Source organism: Clinocottus analis, unplaced genomic scaffold, assembly GCF_023055335.1.
Source record: "Clinocottus analis isolate CAN_PGR_092001 unplaced genomic scaffold, fCliAna1.0.p SCAF_8, whole genome shotgun sequence".
NCBI lineage: Eukaryota > Metazoa > Chordata > Actinopteri > Perciformes > Cottidae > Clinocottus > Clinocottus analis.
Genome location: NW_027176240.1, coordinates 14,246,572 through 14,268,434, shown reverse-complemented (window position 1 = coordinate 14,268,434; position 21,863 = coordinate 14,246,572). Strand labels below are relative to the sequence as shown.

Sequence of the window (21,863 nt, the reverse complement as noted above, 5' to 3'; positions counted from 1 at the left end):
TTTTTTTTGCAAACAAAACTATTACTGCCTCGCATAACATCTCTCAAAAATAGCAAGCAAATACCAAAGATAAAAGTCGGGACCCTACTTGAGCACTTTTCTTGAGCAGAAGGACGTGAGAATATACTTTAAAATAAGTCTTTTGTTTGACTGAAAACGGTCTGACGAGCTGCACCTTTGCATAATACAAAGAAGACTATAAATCCCAGCATGCTCACTTCCGGCTCGAAAGCCTCCCAGCCAATCAGACGCGTTCTGGAGTCATGGCAGCTATCTGGGGCACGGGGCCAGCACGTCTAGCCAGCTCGAAGTGCCACGACTTCACAGCAGACCACGGATTCTCCAGCGGAGTGAGGGGACGAGCACTGGGAAGGGGGGAAAAAAGCTAGTTAGCTAGATAAATAGGTAGCTTTCCAAAGAAGTTGTTTCAGCGTACAGTTTCACGTCAAAGCCGCTTGCCCCCTCTCCGTTTCACTGACGCGAGCAGACGTTAACACATCACAAGGTAAGTGAGGGAGTCCTGGAATTCTTCTGTCTGTTGAAGCCAGCGTCAGCTAGCTTAGGAAGCTATCCTCTGCTAACTCCTGAGCTAACTACTAATGCAGAGAGACACCCCATTTAAGTTATCTTAAGTAGTCTGAGGGTATCCCTCCTCACTAGCTAAGTAGTGTACGATATTGGTACGGCTGCTGGGGAGCAGTTGTGTAACGGTAACATGCACTAATGCTCAGCACCACAGCCAAGTTCATTGATTCTTAGTGTTAGCCACAGTGCTAGCTTACTAGTGATGATTCAAATCATATTGCACTTAAAAAACAATTACCAGATTGCACTCAATCTTTTTGTTTTAACGCATGTTTGAATGGTGAACTGCGTAGTGTTTCGAGGCTGTTTAAGTTGTTGTCTCAGTATTGTAATTATAGCATTAGGTTGGTTTGATAGTGATTTGTGATAAACTAGCTCGGAAGTTGATGGAAGTCGATGCGTTTTGCATTAAAGTATCTAATGTTAAAGTCTGAACGTTTTTGTTTAGTTTGTGTGTGTGTGTGTGTGTGTGTATATATATATATATATATATATATATATATATATATATATATATATATATATATATTCTTTTTTGTTTAGTTTGTGTGTGTATATATATATATATATTTCTTTTTTCCCCTACTTACAGTCTGCTGAAATTAAAAGTAACGTAAAACAAGTAGCTACTGTTTTGAAAAGAAATATGTTTGACCTCAATTGCTAAATAAAGTCAATAGGTTTTTGTACTAATGTATCTAAAGTTATATATTTGTATATTTGTGTCTGTAAAACACACGAGGACGTGTAATCCTACAGTCCTATCTCTTGTGGACCTTGAGATGTGTCTGAATCGGTTTTCCTAAAGTCGTAATTCTCAGTTTGGTCTGACGTGCAACGTCACCGATAAGGAGGCCGTACAACTCTCTTTTGCTTCAAGCGGTTCGAGCCTGCGATGAACACTGGACCCTGGACTCTGGCAGCTCAGCAGTTTTCCTCCCCCGTGTCACAGTGTTAGTTTTTAAACAGTGGAGATCCACGTTGTCCTTTTCTCCATTCATGTATTTCCTTATGGGATAACATCGTTGTCAATAATTTAAATATACACAAGGTTGTCACTGACGGTACTGCAAGAATAAATCAAAAAGGGGTTGTAGCGGAGCTAAGCTGCTGTCATCCCCGCAGTGGCCTCTAAGAGCCATAAAGGGATGGTTGAAAGATACTTAAGTTTATTTTCTTTTTACAGGGCAGGAAATTAACACTAACCACCAGCCAATTGCTGGAAATTGTTGTCTGAAACCCTTTTGGCCTCTGTGATTTTGATGTTGTTCCTTGAATTTATAAATGGCTGCTTTATCTTAAGCCCATTTGAAACATGCACTGAAGTTCTTTTTTTTTGAAGTTCTGTTGTTTGGGCAAATTGCCAAATGTTTTTACAGCAAAATACAACAGTAATGTATGATATTTAACTATTAATTAGAGCTTCATGAACACATGTTTTCCCAAGGTTGACGGCTATAAATAAGTGGGTTTTGAGCAGCTGTTTGTCATAGAGTTTGCTTATAAGATTTGCTGGTCTGCATTATGTAGCCAGCTTCATGGCAAAAGTTAATGGGGATAATAGTGACACCCTGAGGCCTTAGAAGGGAAAGGCTATGGTTGTTCTCCCAAAGCACTTATCACGGTTCTATATCAACTACTCTGTTATTACAGCTGCTTTTTAGTTCAGATTCATTTTGCAGAAGCACAGAGATTCTTTTGTTGAGATTACAGTTTTGAATTGCCTATGAACTATATGTACTTTTTTTCAACACTTAGAAATCTTGAATCCTATTGTTAGTTGTTTATTGTATTGATTTAAGTCTGCCACTTTCTTTTTAGGTCAACTGAATTCCAACAATGGATATCTACGACCCCCAGACTGTTGGGATAATGGTGTTTGGTGGATTCATGGTGATCTCTGCTCTCGGGATTGCTCTTGTCTCCACCTTCTCCATGAAGGAGACCTCTTATGAGGAAGCTCTGGCTAAACAACGAAGAGAGCTGGGTAAGATACAGTCCACTCGCTCTGACAAAAAGAAAAAGGACAAAGTATCTGACAAGAAGGGCCGTGGAAAGAAAAGAGAGGAAAAGCCCAATGGAAAAATCCCAGAGTCTGAAGAAACTCAAGAGGAAGTTGAAGCTGACGAAGTCATTGAGTCTGCTGCTGCCCAACTTGTAGCTGCTGCTCCAGCCCCTGAACCTGTCGCTGATTTAGATGTTAAGCCGACTGCAGCAACAGCTGGCACCGAGCTAAAGAATGCCGCTGAACCAAGCCCTGCTCCTACTGAGCCCTCACCTGCACCCTCACCGAAAAAGAAGAAGAAGGGGGCTAAGGTAGAGGCAGCCTCTTCCCAAACAGCCCCACTTGTGGCTACTTCTGCACCTGTCAAGTCCTCCATAGTACCTGCATCAACCCAGGACCCTGTGTCTGCCCCAACTGAGTCTGTCCCGGTGCCAGCAAAGTCTGCTCCAGCCCCAGCTAAATCTGCCCCAGCCAAGTCTGCCCCAGCACTGGCCAAGTCTGCCCCAGCACTGGCCAAGTCCGCCCCAGCCCTGGGCAAGACTTCCCCAGTGCCAGCTAAGTCTGCCCCGGCGCCCACTAAAGCTGCTGCCAAGTCTTTACCTGCTCCATCCAAGACTGCCCTAGTGCTGGAAGTTGTCACTAAAGATGTCCCTGTGATGGCAGTGCCCCAAGTTGGCTCTCAGCAGACCCCTACTGTTGCAGGAAAAGTACAGGAGCCCAAGAAGAAGGCCGCTAAGAAAAAGGCTGAGCCTGGTAAGCAGATATGTTTCAGAGATATTCATTTATCATTTTGCAGTTGTAACTGAACATTTTGTTTGTAAAATAATATATTATAAAATATCTATACGTTGTAATATTTCTGAAGCGGTGATTAAAGATGACACTGTCTTTCAAAAATACAGATGTTCTCAGCATAGGAAAATAATAATACAGATAGCTTTTTTTTAAGAATCCTCTCTGTAGTAGCTTGAAGGCTTTGAGGAATATCACATCTTTTATAGCCCAGTGTTTCCCCAACCATTATATTAGGGGGGCGGGGCGCCCCCCTGGAAAAAAAACCCGCCCCCCTGTAATTTTCTTTATATCGCCAGATCACAAAATGTCATTTAAGGTTATCTTTCCTATAGAACAGGTCTACACCTTGTTCTGTTAATAAACAAACTAAACGGTCATATTTTATTGATGGGATCTACACGACAGCTGTCATTTCTGTCTCTACGTGGTCGCGCGTAAACACTTCTCCTCTTTACTGCTCTCTGTATCGCGCACGGCGTTGTTCCGTCCCAATGCGCAGGTGAGTGCCGAGCACCCTGCAGCGGGCAGAGAGCGTGGAAAAATATGTCGTGTGAAAAGCAGACAACTATATATTTTAAACACTCCCAGGTAGAAGATGGCAACAGTAGCCCTCCTGCAAGGATCACCGGAGCAGCTCCGTGAACCCAGAGCAGCTCTCCTGCTCTGAGTGAAACGAGCCAAAGTGCTCGTGTCTTGTACCAACAATGAGCTGCTGGCTTCACACATTACAAAGTACACGGACATAAAACTAAGTCATTAATAAATAGATGGACAAATGCCTGTACTTTCGGGTAAATGTTCACCGTACATTGTTAAGAAGTTACGTTGCGCATGCGCGACTCGGCGATTTTTTTTGGGGCGTTTTGCCAAAAGCCAATCTCTGTGAAGTCTCCTGAAGTCGTCTTTTCTGCTGTTCCGTCTCTTAAAACCGGAAAAGACCTCATCTTATCATGGATTTCGAATGGAGAGCGGCCGCATTAAGTCTACAACCGCGTTTTAAAAATATTTGTAGAGGAAAACAGCTCACTGAGCCACTAACAACCTGATGCTCGAATATCTGCACTCATTCTGTTTTGTTGTGCAATTTGCTTTTAATTTTCCAAAATGAGCTATTTAGTAGTAACTACATATTATTTATTTTTTTTGCACTGATAGAACTTTATTTTCATTGTTCTAAGTGATTGCAATTTTTTCTGGTTTAATTATAAGTTATAGTAATATTCTTTATTTTGTTATTTATAAAAGCACAGATGGAGTCACAAAATGATGTTATTTACAGAAAAAACTATGCTTTTGGTGTTTGTGTCATTGTGGGTGTCGCCCCCCACGCCTCTTAAGCTGTAAACCTAGGGGAAACACTGTAGCCGTTATGAAAAAAATCATTGCACAACTATAAACTATCTTTAGATGCTTGTCCCTTTGTCAAATTTAAATACTGTTGCGCTAATGTAAGGGCTTTTTAAACAAATAAATAAATTTCATTTTAAAAGATGCTTGTTATTTGGTCTCGCTGCCAGATTTCCTTTTCTGTTAAACCAGCCAGCCCTTATTTGAGGACTGGTGTTGTCCGCACCGGTGTTTCTGTAAATTACACTTACCTAGTAGAAACCCTTCTCTGCATATCAAGAAGCAAAGCCAAGTCTATCAATATGTTTTTGCTCTAGAACAATCATTGTTAAAAATAGCTTTTTACTTTGAAGTGGAAACTGTTATCTAGGCAGGAACTACATGAGCCATATCACTGGTGAGAGGGTTTAGCGGTGGAGTGGGAGTCTGTACAGTTTCATGTCCATACACTCACAATCTAAGGCAGTAATACCCTGTCAGTATTGATGAACTTCTAGCGTGGAAAGTAGTGCCAATGGCCGTTGTGGGTAATGTCTGGCACTCGGCTCTGGATGGCATAGAGCACGCCAGCTTGTCCAAACACCACTGCCCTGTTTTGTTAGCTGACAAAGGCTCTCAGTGCCCTTACAATGGGCAGGGAGGGGAGTGGGGTTTTCCCTTGCCCGAGGCTCATCGCTGCCTGGTGCCACAGTGCCCCATCATTTAGCCATCAGAAGCTGCCCAGGGGCCCAGACCCAAAGGACAAGTCAAAACCAGGTCCTTTTCCTGTGGCAGTGTAGGAATTCAGCCTAATGAGCTTTAAAAGTATCTGTATTTTTACTGTTGAGCATGAAATAACCTCTAAAGATCTTTATTATGCCACTTTTATTCTTGGCTTTATTGAAATGTTTTTATATTTGTCTCCTCAGTTGCGGTGGTGGATTCTGCTGATGCTCCTCTGTACCTGCCGTACAAGGCTCTGGTGTCGACCATCAGTAGCATGGTGTTCAGTGAGGTCGAGGCTCATAGGCTCATCGAGATCCTGTCTGAGAAAGTTGGCATCATCCAGGATGCCTGGCACAAGGTAATGGACACTACAGTCAGTGATGAGGACATTTGCTAAACTGGCTGGAGTGTACAGGCACTGAATGCATACTGTATTAGACTTGAAGGGAGGCCCACTTTATTTGTGATGTCTTTATTCATACGTATGTTTTTGTAGGCCACTCAGAAAGGAGACCCAGTCGCCATGCTGAAGAAACAACTGGAGGAGAAGGAGAAGCAGCTGGCGGCAGAGCAAGAGGAAGCTTCTGCGGCAAAGAATCGCCTCAGGGAACTCACCAAGGTGAGACCTACAAGTGTCTACAGCCCTGCTGGCAGCCCCATGAGAACTCTAATACACATTGGTAAACAAATGAAAAAAAAAAAAAGATTACAAAAATTTGTATTAGATGCTTTTCACTAGTTTGGCAAAAAAAAAAAAAGTTTGGTCTGAAGGTGAAACTGAGGGATTAATTGCCTGAATTAAAAGGGTTGATTTTCTGAACATTATAGTGCACTACATTTGCAGCCCTCTTCATATTTTGTCCTGAAGGGGGCACTAGAGGAATGTAACATGGTGACTGCAAGACACAGGCCACATCCATTAAAAGCATTAAGGACTCCCTCCATTTCAAAGTCAATCATCTTTTGTAATATCTATGGCAGCAGCCTATAGATACATGAACAGATCTATCGTTAGGCTCCCAGGAAGTTTAAAAAATATATTTTATATGTATTTTCATATTTCACTTTTTTTTTTTCTTTTTTTTTAATCTGTCATCATGTTGTTGGCATTAGAGGAAAATTACTCTTTGGCCACAGAATCTTACCGTGGATTCTGTTTTTTTAGGACTTGTCTGCTGAGAAGTCGAAGGTGGCCAGTGTGGAGACGAGGCTAAGTTCCCAGTTGAGCAAGAGGGAGCAAGAAATGATTGCTCTGCAAGCACGCATGCAGGCTAGTTACCAGGACCATGTGGCGCAGACCCAGGGGTTCAATGCTAAGGTCAGTTCTCGTACTACAATTTCTTAATGTTGGAATCAGATGAGTACATTTCAGTTTGCATTCTGTCCTTTTATTTTACTCCTGGTCATTTAGTGAAAAAGCAGTTTTTCATTTTTGTAATAAAGTTATCTTGACAAAAATTTAAAGCAGCTGTCCAAGGGCCAAAAGTACAACATGGCTGGTAGACTTTAAAAAACAACAACTTAATTTTTTTTTATTTTTTTTTTTACAGATTGTTAGCCTGCAGGAGCAGCTGGAAAAAGGCCCCAATGCCCAGCAGGCCCGTCTACAGCAGGAGAACTCCATTCTTCGCGACGCCCTCAACCAAGCCACTAGTCAGGCTGAGAGCAAGTGAGTGTTTCCCTGCAACGGTAAATGAGAAGCAGTAATGCATACTGACATGCATTTTACCTCTTCATACTGATACTAACTGAAGGGATACTTGAGTGCAGTTTGTACAAATTTAAAGGTATGTAAGGAGTACCAACTTTAAAGATTTGCTCACGTTTTTCCTGACTCTTTCTCCCTGTGTCCTTTTTTCTGTGTCTCTGTCTTTCATTCTCCCCTCAGGCAAAACGCAGAGCTGGCCAAGCTGCGTCAGGAATGCACAAAGTTAACCAAGGAACTTGGAGAGAAGACAGAAGGTCTGCTTGCTGAGGATCACATCAGGAAAGGGCTAGAAGCCAAGCTGTTCGCTACGGAGAAGCAGCTTTCCCTGCTGCAGGTTGGCCTGGCCTGTGGGAACTCCACATCATATCTATTCTAACTTACATAGGACATAATCAAGTTTCCAAATGGAAACAAATGTTTTACATCTCTTATTTACTAAATGCTCTTGTTTGAGCAGTGAGTAACATGGCATCTTCAAAATGCAAGCTGAGACCTTTCACACCTGTTTGACAACCCTCTTATATTATGGGAAGTTTAAATGCCTTGTATTCACGTAGCCTTGGCTTGGAACATAGCAAATCAATAATGGTGCTGCAGGGAATACTTCTCAGCAGCACCAGCTGGAATGTGTGCGTGTCCAAGCACCTCTCTGCTGCAGCTCTCTGTAGAAGAGCAGGAACAGTCTAATGGTATTTACAACTCTAGGCTTTCAGACACAAGGTGTGTGTGTGTGTGTGTGTGTGTGTGTGTGTGTGTGTGTGTGTGTGTGTGTGTGTGTGTGTGTGTGTGTGTGTGTGTGTGTGTGTGTGTGTGTGTGTGTGTGTGTGAACCATCTTGCATCATTTGAGCACGTCTACTATACCTTGACTGACTGAGCTGTTGCATAACATAAACACATGTCAGTAAATGATTAATTAAAGGAACACTTTAGTGTCAGAAGTGCTGACTCATTTGCGCCACACAACCATAAACATATATCTAGTGACTGCACATATTATATATAATGTGTATGAATAGTTAGCCTACGCAGTTACTCATGGAATGTTGTTAGTCTGAACTATTATGAGCTGTGTGGAGCAAGTGAGTCGGCACTTATGTCAGTCAAGTGTTCCTTGAGTTAATCATTTACTGACATGCGTTGATGGTCTTTAAACATGTTATGCAACGGCTCAGACCGTCAGTCAATGTACAATAGACATTGTCAAATGATGCAAGATGTTTTTTTTTCTAATTTCTTTGTCGAGATGAGTTTCGCTCTCTTTGTAAAATGAGTTGCTGGACTGTCAGCCTGCTGTCGTCATAAACGATTAGCTTCTTTGGGCGAGTCTGTCATAGAAACCCAGGCAGGCTAATTGTCTCAAAAAACCTGTGGAGCACTTCCCACAAGACGCTTCCTTTAAATTCCTAAAAAGGTTGCTTAACTGTTAACACTTTTGTTGCACAACTGCAAGACAAATTTTATTCTGATCTTGCAATAGGTGGACTGTTTATTTTTTCCTTCTATTTTGTCTCTTTCACTGAATGGGTCCCCATATGATATTTTTACAGAAATGCACTGATTTTGTCTTGTGAGCCAATGCTGCCAAGTAAGATAATTTTGTGAATCTTTGCTGCCCCCTGCTGTTTGTCACAACGTGTTGATTGTCGTTGTTATTGTTAGGCCAGCCATGGGGAGAATGAGCAGGCGTTGCAGAGGAGAATGGAGGAGGTATGCGAGGAGCTCAGGGCAACACAGAGTCGAAATAGCAGTCTGCAGGCCACTTTGGACAATGCCCAGCAGGACAGCAGCACAATCTCAGGTCAGAGAATAGGGGAACTATGTCTGAATGCTCACCAGATGTTAAGGCTTAGGAGTTGGCATCTTAACAGTAATTGTGTATATGGAAACCAGTAGCTACATCACAGGACATAGAATAAATTGTGAATGCTGTGATTCATCCCTGCAGAATATCAAGTCCGTATTGGGAGCTTGGAGACTGAGATCGGTGAGCGCTCTGCTCAGGTGGAGGCACTCACTGCACAGCTAGAGGAGGTGCAGACAGAGAAAGGCCAGCTGGTAGAGCAGGTAGCCTCCATCAACTCACTGCTCGAAGCCAATCAGACCAAGAAGGAGGAGGATAACGACCAGGTAGGACATGCTTTGTTTGTTTTACATTTCCGGAATGAGCAGAGGCTCGGCCACACAGTCACCCCTAAGCAGGTTTGCTGTGTCTGATTCTGCAGGTGAACGCTGCAGAGGTGGAACAGCTAAAGCTTAGGTAAGTGTTTGCGCCACTTCTCTTCAGAGTCAACATCAAAATCCAGAGCTGTTTCACGTATTGATTGAAATGATATGCTTTCTGTAGTCTTCAGGAGAGAACCAACCAGTTGAACACACTTCACGAGGAACTGAAGCAACTGCAATTGAAGCAGGAAGCTGCTGTAAGTGTTGTAAACATCTGCTGTTGGATGTATTACCAAATGAAATCACTTCTCAATTATTCATGGAAATCGAATAACATTTTTAAATGTGTACAGTTGTACTACTAATCAAAAATGATCTGCTGTTCCAACAGGAGAACACTATTGTTGCTCTAGAGGAAAGAAACAAGAGGTTTGGTGCTTTTTACTGTCTCTGTATTTGACTCAAATCGTATCTTTACACCTTTTGTTTGCTCTTTGCTTATTTCTAGTTAATCCAAATTGTGTGTTCCTTTTTTAGTGAGGATGTCTCTCTCATCGCATCGCTTCAGGGTGAACTTAAAAATCTCAAAGAGGTGGAGCAACAGAACGCACCAGTACGTGGACAGTACCTCTCGATGTGTTACATGATTTGACTTCATGAACACAAGTACGGGTCCATTTTCTTTTTCTCAGTGACTCATTTGTATGTCCACTTTGTTTCAGCAGTCAGATACCTCCACAGAGCTGGCACTGCTACAGACAAGGTACATGGGTCTTGGCATATCAAAATAAATCAGTCTGACATACTGTTAGCTCTGTTTTAGATCTCTGTTTTGACTATTTTTGTTATTTGACTAGCGTGACTGAGAAGGATGTCCTTGTCACATCACTACAAGAGGAACTGAGAGAAGCAAGAGAAAAGATGGCCGTCGATGCAGTAAGGCTCTTCACACAGTGGCTTATCAATTGAGATGCCTGTCCGCTTCATTACTTTCCTGATTCTGTCATTTTGTTGTTTCAGCAGAGTGTTACGGCAGAACTGACAGCGTTTCAGGGTGAAACCAAAAAAATGCTCCAGAAACTATTCCCACAGATACCTGTAGAGCTAGAGCAAGTAGGAAAAAACGTTTTTTAGTATTTGATGATGTTGGTCATCATTCAGTAGAATAATGTGTGTATTAATTATTCATGTCTGCTTTTTTCCCTTCACTTAGTCCAACTGGTTACAAGTATTCACGCAGAAGGCTCAGGAGACTCTCAGCCAGCAGAGCCAGGAGTCTGGGTCAAGCACAGAGTTGCCTGTAAGCCACTTTTAAAAAAAAAAAAAAAATTTAAACTTGCTTACCATATAAATTGCTTAGCCCAGCAGAACAAGTTCTGAATGTGTTTTCTTTGTCTCAGGAGTTGCTCGGGAAATTGAAGGAGGCTGAGGATAGCCATGGCTCACTGCAGGCTGAATGTGAACAGTACAGAATAGTCCTGGCTGAAACAGTAAGTGTTTGGGGAAACTAAAGTTTAAACTTTTTTATAGAACAGGGGTTTAATTTATTCGGCTCATTTAATCCTGTTTCCCTTTTCTTTCAGGAAGGAATGCTAAAACATCTGCAGATGAGTGTGGAGGAAGAAGAGCTGTTATGGAAGTCCAAGATGGCTACCTCAGAGGAACAGCTGAGTGTGGTATGTTTCTAAGACTTTCTTAATGACTAGGACCCCCCCTCTCCATGTTTTTAAAACCTCACAATAGTCACTTTCACACCTTACTAGGCGTTGCAGAAGATCAGCAAGCTGGAGGGAGAAAACCAAAGTGTTGAACAGGTGAAGATGTTTGCCACACTTAAGTTGCCCCTCTATGTAAACTAGCCGGTTAGAAGTGTGTAAACCGGTTTACTTTTGTTCTCGTTGCAGCTGAAGGAGCAGATGATGCTTCTGGAAGCCCAGCTGGAGAAGCAGTCAGACAACCAGGAGACCTCAGAGGAGATGGAGCAGGAACATGAGCAGGTTAGATCTTCAGATCACAGCAACCTCACTGATCTAGCACTGCTCCTAAAAAATGTTGTAGTATTTTTATGTGCAAGTTCCACTATTAATGTTGTGGACTTTATTTTATTTGTATTCTTGCATTAAAAAAATAATTTAAAAAATCACATGAGCATATAAACAATTTCTATATTTGTATTAATTGTTATACTATTTCAACATCACAATCAATGAGTTCCGTGCTTTTTTCTTGTTGTATAACCTTTTATAAGAATTAGCACATGCTTGGTCATTTCTCTGTGGGAGTTTCTCCATGAAGTCCTCGGGAGACTTTAACCTCTTTAAAACAAAACCTGACATCTGCGTCTGCGATGTGCTCTGTATTCAGGTGAAGCTGCAGCTGTTGGAGTGTCAGAGCCAGCTGGATTTGGTCCAAAAGGAGGCCCAGGCACACAAGGAGGAGCTTACACAGGTGATTTCACAAACGGCCTGCTTTCCCGTCCACGGGCTGACTTTATTTACACAGTTATATAACAGGATGTGAGCAGAAGGCATGGTATTAGAGAGACATCGAGGAATTTGTGGAAATCCCTTTTTTTAAACAGCAAGATGCGTTGTCGGTGACGTGTAACAAAGAGGATTCATTGGTGGGAGGTTATGTAACCAGTGACGGCTTCCTGTTTCAGGTCAGAGAGCAGCTGGGCAAGATCACGATGCAGGCTCAGCGAGAGCAGAATGGCCCAGCTGAGGCTCAACCCAGTCAGGTCAGGGTGCAACGGTCACAGGGCACCGTTCACTTCCTGTCAGAGAGTACTGGACAGTGACTAGGACGCTAGAAGATTTGTTTTGTAATACATTTATAAATAAGCCTCGTTCAATTTAGTATAAAATTCCCCAAATAAACTTCTTGATTTGTTGCTCTGTCTTCATTTCAACATGTTCTTTGTAGTCTGGCTTGACATATTTGGTCAAACCCATGTCCTAAATCAATGATGTGGCGACAGCACACGGATACAAATGACCCTTGCAAGTCTTCCAGTCTGTCCAGTATTCCTCCGACACAGCAGCTGTTTATGCTAACCACTGTTTGCATCGACGGAGTCGACATAACTCTAACCACTGCTTTTTCTTACCTTTTCCAGCATGCTCACTTCTCATTTGTTTGTACGATTCTTAACAGCAACAGAGCTTTTGTGTTTGACTTGAGCCTCTCCACTGAAATAGACCGAGAGTCAACTAACTCAGCGTGTGTGTGCGTGCGTGCGCACATGTGCGCGTTGCTTGCACAACAATGTTTGCATACACGTATGCGTTAGCCATTTCATTATGTGTGTATTTATTGTGTGTGTGGCCTTTTTGTCGTTCCTCAGTTCCAGAACGAGTTGGGTCAGACAACTGAGAAGCTGCACGGCGAGGTGGCTCAGAGGCAGCAGCTTTCAGAAGAGTTTGAGCAGGTAGCAGCCATCGTTTCTTAAAACCTTTTTATATTGTCATACCAAGGACTTGTTTCACTAAGCGAGTTCAACATAACCAGGGTAACTTTAGGTTATCAGGCTTAACCAACCCGAACAAGCAGGATCCTGCTAAGCAGTCCCACGAAGCGAGTTCAATCGAGGTTTTTCCAATCTGGCCATTCACACAAAGGGGCGTTCTTTGCAGGATATGACCAATGACAAGCGTAGATGAGTCAGCTGTCAGCTAAGCACCGCATTTTACAAATGCAGAGTAAACTATAACATCGGACAAATACGGAGGAGGTAAAGACACGATTCAGGCTAAGAGTAACACAGTTTAAACTGACAGCAGGCAAGTCTCTGAATATGTAAATGAACAGAATTATAATATCAATGCTTCATAGAGCATGACGGATCTGACGATAGTTACATGTGTCTACTCTTAAGTAACACAGTTGCTTAATGTGTTGCTTGGATGTATTATACTTTCAGCTGCACTCTAGCGGTGTGACGGACTTGGGAACAAATTTTAAAAAAGAAATGGAAAAACGTAATTCAAAGCAGTGAGAAGGTTTTAAACAGAGTTGCTTCTAGTCTAAATTATGATTTTTAACCTTGAGGTATTTGGGTAGTATTAATATACAATGCATATACTAAGATTTGAATGGTCAGTCGGCGTTGCTTTTCCTTGTGTGCATGTGGACTAAGTCTGAAGAACTGGAAGTAGATGACATCAGTGTGTTTTGTCAACCTCTAGGCCCAGAAGACTATAACAGAACTTCAGGCTCAGTTGGATCTTCTCAACGTTTCTGCGGGGTCACCACAAGCTGACACCGAAGATGTTCCACAGCTCCAGGTGCGGTAACGAATGACAAACGAAGAAACGTTGAACTGTGATTAATGCTTTTATTTTTTGGCAGTCCTGGATGTTTATTAATTTCATAACCGGCAGAGTATTTTAGTGGAACGTGGTCCTGCTACTTAGGGGAACAAAATGACACACACCGGTGTCATGATTCAACACCGGTTTAAAAAAAATTAATTTAAAGTTTACTAATCACCTTCAGTACAATTCATCTCAACTGTCATAATACAGCGTTTCTTTTCTATCACAGGTCTTTGAAGTCTATAAAGCACTCACCTTTATTTATTTTAGTCAAGTGTATATATTAAATAAATTGTGATAAATTGGTATATAAAAAAATCCTTGGCCAAATAAAGGTGATTCTGATTCAGATCACTGTTTTCCCCCCATGTATGTGGGCACATACTAGGAATATACACACAAAATATCCACATAAGTCAAGTTTTCTATGAGTAAACAAAGCAAATGGGGCAAATAAATAAATACTTAACAGATTTACTCAGGCCGGGTGAGTATGTACATGTAAAGATGATTATATACAGCGCAGGATTTATATTTGCAAACATGACCTGCAAATAACTATTATTGGGAAAACGTATGAATTCCCAGTTTAATGGTTACCGGATGGAGTTTGTATGTAATTCATATCTTATTAATTTTAAATAAAATCTTTTTGCTTGGTGAACAGGAGCGCCTGGAGAAAGAGAAGAAGCTGTCCAAAGACCTGGGCCAGGCAGCCACCAAGCTCCAGCAGCTCCTCAAAACCACCCAGGAGCAGCTGACCAAAGAGAGAGACACAGTGAGAACACTACAGGAGCACCTGGAAGGAAAGGTGAGACAACCAACATACACATGCACACTTGAGCTCATTGTTTTGCGTCATGTTTTGACACTGTTTCTATTTTCAAGGGGGAATATGTGGAGCTGAAGGAAGGAACGTCCGTCTGAGAGGATGTTCACTGCAGACACTACAAAGAAAACTGCCAAATATGCCTTATGATTACCATAGTTATGCATTCCAAAACTATTTCTTTCTTGTACTGTAGTTGATTGCATTTGTTGCAACTGTAGGAATCAAATGTTTGATATGATGAACTTTTTTTTTTTTTTAGCCAAGATTAGAGGAGGTGATCCTGCTACAATCTTTATTGAAACCCACATTCCATCAACAATTCTGGCTATGTCAGAAGTTATTTATCCCCCTGCCTTATATTCCAGACATTTACCCATAGTTCAGTGTTAAAAAGGGAAACAGATTGTACGTCAAACGTACATCAACCTGTGCAATTACTTTGTATGTCTTTTCTATGTGGTTGAATGATGGGAACATTGTATGGTTCAATGTTTCATTCTCTTGAGGGGCTGCTTTTCTCTGTAGCTGGCTGCCAATTACACACATCAAATCTGTATGAATGAATAAACTACAGTGTAGCTCTAAGTCTTTGTTGTTCAGTGTCGCAGTTGGTGCAATGAGTGCAGGCAGGAAGCAGAGTTGCCTACATTGACATAGTTTCAGATCCGGAGCTGTATGTGCTCATGACGTGTATCTGGAAGTCTCATGACGATTACATTTTAAAACGTAAACTATAAAGCCAGGGTTATTTTCTGCATCTCTGCTGTCTTGGTTTCTCACAGGAAGTACTGCGACGCTGCAGCAACGTCCTCGCAGTATAGACCATATACAGTTGTACTGCCAAATTGAGGGTTATAACTGTTACTGTGAAATGAACTATCGTTGCTCTATTCTCTCTGAAGTGCTTCTTTTTTTGAAGCCTGGTGAAAGTGTGGCATTGCTTAAAGCTTTACACATTCTAAGGTTCACGTTGCGTCAGTGATTAGACACACAAGGAAGTAAATTACAAGATGTACAAGCCATGTATGGTTTGATTTTGGGCAACACACACAAGCTGCTTTGTAGAAAGACAGTGGTGCGTGAGCAAAACGAGTGAAAACTAAATGCATCGAAACTCAACTTTTTTTAGTTTTAAATGGCATTTTGTACAGACAATACATGTATTAAGAGACACTTTGGGCTTAAATTAAATACTGGGTCGACTGAGTACAGTAGACTGATTTTGGGAAGGCTGTAGATGTGTCCATTGTCCTCATATCTTCTGGGTTATGCATTTTTGTGACTGTCCAACATGCAGTACATTCTATTCACCCATTTGTACCCAAAAAAAAAATCCAGTAAGACAAATTTGTTACAGCCATTGAAGTTTGTAACATTCAGTTTGTCCAGGTGGGAATTATTCAGCAAAAGGTATATCAATAAACTGTTGAAATAGACACCAATAAAAAGTTACCAAACCAAAGTAATTCAGAATAGTGTGAATATGGTGGCCATATATTGACATTGGTTTACTTTTAAAGGAAATTGTTATGAGTTGTAAACTGGATGCCGACTCCAGCAACACATTTATCTAATCATGTATAATAATCAACCTCTTGCCGAGACTGAATAAAAAAGGTCAAACTATTCATCTGGAGGTCAGGAACATGTCATCAGCTGTGACCGTCCTATAAAAGCAGGTCAGAGCTGCGGCCGTGAGCCAACATGCACTCAAAGCATGAGCAGCCGCTCCAGCTGCATCAAAGCAAGGAGGAGCTCAGATTACAGAGAGGGAGCGAGACTTCATGCTCAGACATAACTGCTGTATCTTCACAGCCGTTTGTTGCAAATGTGAAGGAATGAGTATAAAAATCTGGTTTAGGGTGTGTTTAATTTATGGTACTGATATGAGTCCATAAATATACCTGCAGTGATGGAATAAAATTCTTATTTTACACAACTGCAAATTTGATTTTCAAATAAAGTCAAACTACCTGCCATTTGTCACGCAATGTACAAATGAATTGTGGACAGCATCGATTGCAGTGCTTGGTTGAACTCTAGCTGCACCCTAAAGCCTGGGTTAAACCCAAAGCATCTGGTCTCCCACGTCTGACACCGACAGGCCGCAGAATATCTGAAGGGACGGACAATCGATGTGGTATGCCTCCAGGTGCTAAAACCAACTCCCAGCTAACCGGTAATTAAAGCTTTCAGCCATACTTGCTGTTCGTGGAAAAAACAAATAAAACACTTGACCAATTGATTGCATTTAATTTATTTTATAATATTCTGACAGTAAAACAACTTTTCAGTGACACTTTTTGTAAAAGTTGTACTATTCTAAATTAGGTGCAACAGACTAGGAAAACAAATTTATTTTAAACTTAAAGGAGCAGTCAGTCATTTTGACGTAGTAAACTCCATTAGGGCGGCCATTGGGATATTTTACAGGATATGGTTTTAGTGGACACACAAGCAAGGAGAATACTGGCCTATGCTGGGATTATGCATGTAGATAAAAAAAAAAACAGCAGGTTCTGATTTGAGAAATATAGATGTACCAAGAGTAAAGTGACGGACAACAGTATCATGAGGATAATGTATGGATATGTCATATAAGGAATACAATTAGATTACACAACCAAACTGGTGTGACTGGACAGTTTAGAGGGGCAAATGCACAGCATGGGCTTTCAGGAATCTAAACCCATTCAGAGCCCAAACCTTCCCGATAAGCTTTGTTGAACCAATACCAAAACAACAACTGAAGTTGATTTGGATATCTTGCCATTATCTCCTCAAGCTCGTTTGAATGCATCTTATTATAAAACAGGGGGAAGACAGTTTGTGCCTGCTGGGACGCGTAATTAAATACTGTGGCCCTCCAGTGTGATTGGGTTTCCAAGTTTTTCCGCAAACTCCACCCGGTCGATATCCGACAAGTCATTTATCTGAAGTTTATGCTTGACACCTGTTGAAGAAATAGGAGTTACTTCAACAGATTAAAGGCTAGTCAATGGTATCAATGTCTCGGAAAGTCCAATCGATGGGATGACCGAAAAAGCAACCCTTACCTTGCACAACGCTGTCAATCGCAGTTTTTGAGGAGGCGTATTGCATTTTACTTTTGATTTTGGCAGTTGCAGGAGCCCTAGTGGGACGAGAAATCATTATATAAGAGTATGTCTCACACACACACACACACACACACGAGCAATTAAGCTCTAATTGAAAGGATGACCTACCACATTATATAGACCAGTTCCTCTTTTTTAGATGATTCCTTGGTTTCAAAGTGGCAGTCATACAGAATGTAGCGGCACTCATCTTTGAGCAGCAGACTCTGGAGGAACTTGAATACGTCCCCCTTGCCTTCCAGATCTTTCTGCACATAACATTTCTCCACTTTAATCTCGTCCTCGATGTGTAATATCACCAATCTTATACGATCCTCCTCGGCATCAGAGCTTTTCACCACTTTCATTTTGTTGAAGAGAAGCTTCACGTCGTCACTGACTCGTACTCCAGACTGAGAAAAAAATTTAAAAGAAACATTACACGTTAGTATTTAGTAAAAAACTAAACAAGGACAATCCAAACCTGTTAGTTATAATCTATTGAATGATCTACTTATTTTAAGTAAGATAATGCCTGCAGACAGATCATAAGAGAAACACTCCATGTCTTAGTTGTAAATGCAATTTCATTCATTTGAGTCGCAGATAAAGACCAGCTCTTTCTACGCCCTTATCATTTTATTCATGATAAAGTTCTGCACCAAGACTAATTTGCCAGTTAAGTGTACAAATTGTACAATGAGATGATACAGGACTATCACAGAATGAGCACTTTAGTGTGATGAGGGCCCTGGTTCATATTTTTGAACAGACTCGTTCACTCTTACTTTGGTTTTGAGACAGAAAGCAGAACCTAAAAGATAAGGAAACAGGAAGTTCTTTTAAAACTAGCCCTTGGAGAGAAGTATTATTAAAGCGATGCAATGTGAATCTACCATCTTTTCAGCTGTAACATGCCAGGAGTGTAGCTACCCTATGAATATTCAAGGGATTGGCTCTATCACATTCCAGTCATCGTGGAACAAGTTAGCACAAGAAAGACCGCCCCTAGGGATTCTCTGAGAACAAGTTTGAAACACGAACAAAGCTCCCTCCATTTTGGAGGCAAAAACCACACCTTGAACAAGCCAGACATGTCAGACACTAAACTTGCATTTCACTCAGCACACCACTTCCTCAAAGAAACACCAAATTCAAACCTCACACACAGTCTCGCTATAATGACGACCAGGCTTCACTGAGTTCACACAGCTTTTGCACATGCTGTTAAAATGAGGATATGGCACTTCAAAGTTGTATCATCTCGACATTAAATGTCCCGTGGGGCACACAAACCGCAAAGATGAAGCTGCTCACCGGCACAACTGAAGTCAAAACAGTCACAGTATTTGTGAAAGCTACTCACCATTTTGCTTCTGATGTGTGAAGGAAGTAGGCAGCAGAGGAAAAAATGGCAGCAGTCAAAATGCTGAAGGGTCATATCAAGGAAGGAGAGCAGGTTGACTCATAGAGGAGGAGCCGGGCTAAATGAGCACACCTCTAAAAGTAGGCCCACCCACTTCTTCCCAGGTGTGACACAGTTTCGGCTGCAACCTCAGTATTTGCATCTAATCACATTACATTTGAAGCCTAAATCTCAATGGATTTATGTGCGTTGTCCTCTGGCACAATATAAAAAATGTTGTCAACCTTTCCATCCTTAAATTTGGTCGAGGTAGAGATCTACCGCTTTAGGAATAACCCAGGTGAGCTTGAGCCAGTCTCCAATGGGAGTGGTACTTTACACCCTTATATGGAGAACAAACCTGTTCACATATCTAACTCATCTGCTGTCGACAGCCAATTCAGAGGCCTTATAAGGTAAAAGATGGGATGAGTGCACAAGTTATGTCAAAAGGACGCATCCACTGACAAAAAGTAAGGCGTTGTGCGGAGATTCCAATCGTCATCGTCAATAATTGGATTTGCCAAAGAGGCATTAGTTTCAATGCACTCCTTCTAATCACAACTAACAAGACACATATTTACCATTTAACAGGAGTAGTCTACAAAATATAAATTTGAAGTGGACATTTTCATACGTCAACTGTATTTATTCAGTAATGTTATTGTATTGTGTTGTATTGTGTTGTCCTCTCCAGCTAACTCCAGCATATTTACATCAAGTAGAAAAGTGAAGTGTCCCTTATAAAAAGGTAAATACAATCATTTAGATGTCTTTTTTCTCTCCAGTAAACATTATCTCCGCTGTGTGAAGGCTGTTGAATCAGTGCAGGCTGATGAGTCAGTGCAGTTTATATGATTCACAAAATGTTTTTCTGGTGAACACAAAAAGAGTGTGCAGACTCAATGCCAAGTCTGTTTTTCCCAAATTCACATATAAAGGGAGTTTGATTGTATGTAAATGACAAAACAGATAGTCATCAAATAGTAAACAGACATGGGTCCTATCTCAGGTAAAAACAAACAAGAAACAAACAAGAAAATGCATTCAAACAGGGCTTCTTGAAAATATTGAAATGTGTGTCAATCTTTAAAGTAATAAGATCTGCCACTTCTTTTGGTCCAGAGGTGGAGCTGGGAATTAGAGGCTCAGTTAACCAGAGGGAACTGTTGTGACCTGTCTTTTTCCCTCTGCTCCCTCACCATGCCGTTCAGTGTTGGGCAGCAGTGGCCTGACTTGTTCAACTGCATTTCTCAGTCGCATGGTATAGCATCATCTTTTGTTCAATGCAATTGCTTTTCAGTCCCGAGCGTTGCTGAAGCTCAAGCGCAGAGGAGCTCTTTAATGCGGCCTGACATCAAATGCTTCGGATTGGTGGGAAACGCCACCGCCACACACACACACGGGCATGTACGTGAAGCCGTCAGAATGAGGGCGACGTCACGTACCGGTTCTTTGACTGATGCACACGGCGTCTCTGTTGCAGGGAATACGGTCATGCGAGCTCGTGTTTACTGAATGGAAAGATGGCAGACGGTGAAGACCGAGAAGGAGTCGCTGTGTCTTTTGGCCTATGCACGAACATCCACTGTGTAATTGTGTGTTTATGTTGCAGGGAACACTCTTCATTAGTGCTGGGCAAGTGGATAGAGCAAGATGCATGGTGGTCCATGGACATAAGATGCAAGTCTGCATTGAATACAAAATAATAATAAGTTCTGCATTACTTTAAATACTTTAAGTCAATCAGAGATGGAAACCTTTTTCCCAGCACTCTTCTTTGGTGAGAGCATTTAATGCGTGATAAACTGGTCCTCCACAGTGACTATTTTTACAGACAGAGACTCTGATCAGCATTACAGTGGCTTGGCTTCCTCTGTGTGGATCAGTGGTTTACAGAGTCAGAGTCCCGCCCCACATCCGGACTAGCCTCTGTCCCAAAAATGCTTAAATGTCAGCACATGTCAGAGTGTGCCTCCTACCACGAGCACTGCAAGAACGGGAATCTGTGCTGTGTAAAGAAAAACTGAAATATACTGTAAAGGTATTACTTTTCATGATATATCTGTTCTGTTGAGCAAAAGTACGATAGAGTTATCTCCAAAACCTCTAGTTTAGTAGCTTGGGGATTGCTTATTCATATATCATCATGACTGTGGTACCAGAGCAAATGGCAGCCAGCAGAAACTTTTCAGAGCAGTAAAAAGGGAAACACAACCCTAAACCACACAGAGCAGGAAATGGCTGCTGCATAACTCGCTCAGTTGAAAACTTCATGCTGCTGCAAGCTCAGTGACGTCAACGGAGCAGAGCCAGCATGACAGCTCTGACACCTACTGGTGGATTGTGGATACTGAATTGACCATCTTTTTGCCTTGTTATGAGGTGGAAATCTGAACTAAATTAAGATTGTTTTACGAATATTAATATCCCACATATGTCATGTAATAAAGCACATGTTATGATCGTGGGTTTCATCTGTAAGTGGATGTACAATTAAAAGCGCAGTACAACATTTTGGAAAATCTATTTATTTGTCTGTCTTGCCAATAGAGTGACACCACTGTTTATGTTTGTTTGCAAGACTAATTGGGACAATTAATTAATTCTGCCTACCAGCACCTCTAAAGCTCAATAATGAACCAAATGGTACGTCATTTGATTAATCCATATAAAAGCCAAAGTGTAAAAATGACACGTTGGGGTTTGAGGGAGGTGATTGTGATTTTGCAAATGTATTATTTTTACACTTTGTTTTTTGTACAAATTAAGCTTACTTTAAGGAACTTTTAACTGGGTATTTAAATACTGATGCAACGACCTACATAAGTAAAAACTGACCATCAGCGAGAAGATGGGCTATTTTTATAATCTTCAGACTTGAGGCAGCACCGACATGACGC

The 21,863-nt window shown here is 41.4% G+C and overlaps 2 protein-coding genes across 6 annotated transcripts; one reads left to right on the top strand and one right to left on the bottom strand.

Annotated features, from left to right (window-relative positions):
- Nucleotides 1–246: 246 nt before the first annotated feature.
- rrbp1a (ribosome binding protein 1a) lies at nucleotides 247–15,042 on the top strand. 5 transcript variants are annotated; one of them, XM_068567937.1, is made up of 27 exons: nucleotides 247–505; nucleotides 2,407–3,343; nucleotides 5,641–5,795; nucleotides 5,934–6,056; nucleotides 6,603–6,755; nucleotides 6,988–7,106; nucleotides 7,326–7,479; nucleotides 8,806–8,944; nucleotides 9,092–9,273; nucleotides 9,369–9,403; nucleotides 9,491–9,566; nucleotides 9,701–9,738; nucleotides 9,847–9,922; nucleotides 10,035–10,072; nucleotides 10,167–10,245; nucleotides 10,333–10,422; nucleotides 10,523–10,609; nucleotides 10,710–10,799; nucleotides 10,893–10,985; nucleotides 11,073–11,123; nucleotides 11,214–11,306; nucleotides 11,674–11,757; nucleotides 11,972–12,049; nucleotides 12,656–12,739; nucleotides 13,497–13,595; nucleotides 14,293–14,436; nucleotides 14,514–15,042. In XM_068567937.1, the coding sequence occupies exons 2-27, from the start codon at nucleotides 2,425–2,427 to the stop codon at nucleotides 14,550–14,552; spliced, it is 3,318 nt and encodes a 1,105-aa protein (XP_068424038.1). In that variant the 5' UTR covers nucleotides 247–505; nucleotides 2,407–2,424; the 3' UTR covers nucleotides 14,553–15,042. The 5 variants fall into 5 exon arrangements, with proteins under 5 accessions (XP_068424038.1, XP_068424037.1, XP_068424036.1 ...); XM_068567936.1 differs by having other exon boundaries at nucleotides 10,330–10,422; XM_068567935.1 differs by having other exon boundaries at nucleotides 10,032–10,072.
- Nucleotides 15,043–16,955: 1,913 nt separating this feature from the next.
- cfl1l (cofilin 1 (non-muscle), like) lies at nucleotides 16,956–18,986 on the bottom strand. The gene is made up of 4 exons (XM_068568170.1): nucleotides 18,922–18,986; nucleotides 17,685–17,968; nucleotides 17,514–17,590; nucleotides 16,956–17,410 (listed from the first exon to the last, which is right to left on the bottom strand). Exons 1-4 carry the CDS (start codon nucleotides 18,922–18,924, stop codon nucleotides 17,307–17,309), a joined length of 468 nt encoding a protein of 155 aa, XP_068424271.1. The 5' UTR covers nucleotides 18,925–18,986; the 3' UTR covers nucleotides 16,956–17,306.
- Between the last annotated feature and the right edge of the window lie 2,877 nt (nucleotides 18,987–21,863).

Bases quoted from the DNA above. Each gene is read 5' to 3' on its own strand.
- rrbp1a (XM_068567934.1), top strand. From the start codon at position 2,425: ATGGATATCTACGACCCCCAGACTGTTGGGATAATGGTGTTTGGTGGA. The intron at 6,057-6,602 runs GTGAGACCTACA...CTGTTTTTTTAG, and splicing joins GCCTCAGGGAACTCACCAAG to GACTTGTCTGCTGAGAAGTC. The intron at 6,756-6,987 runs GTCAGTTCTCGT...TTTTTTTTACAG, and splicing joins CCCAGGGGTTCAATGCTAAG to ATTGTTAGCCTGCAGGAGCA.
- cfl1l (XM_068568170.1), bottom strand. The intron at 17,591-17,684 runs GTAGGTCATCCT...TCGTCCCACTAG, and splicing joins GAACTGGTCTATATAATGTG to GGCTCCTGCAACTGCCAAAA. The intron at 17,411-17,513 runs GTAAGGGTTGCT...TTTCTTCAACAG, and splicing joins GATTGACAGCGTTGTGCAAG to GTGTCAAGCATAAACTTCAG.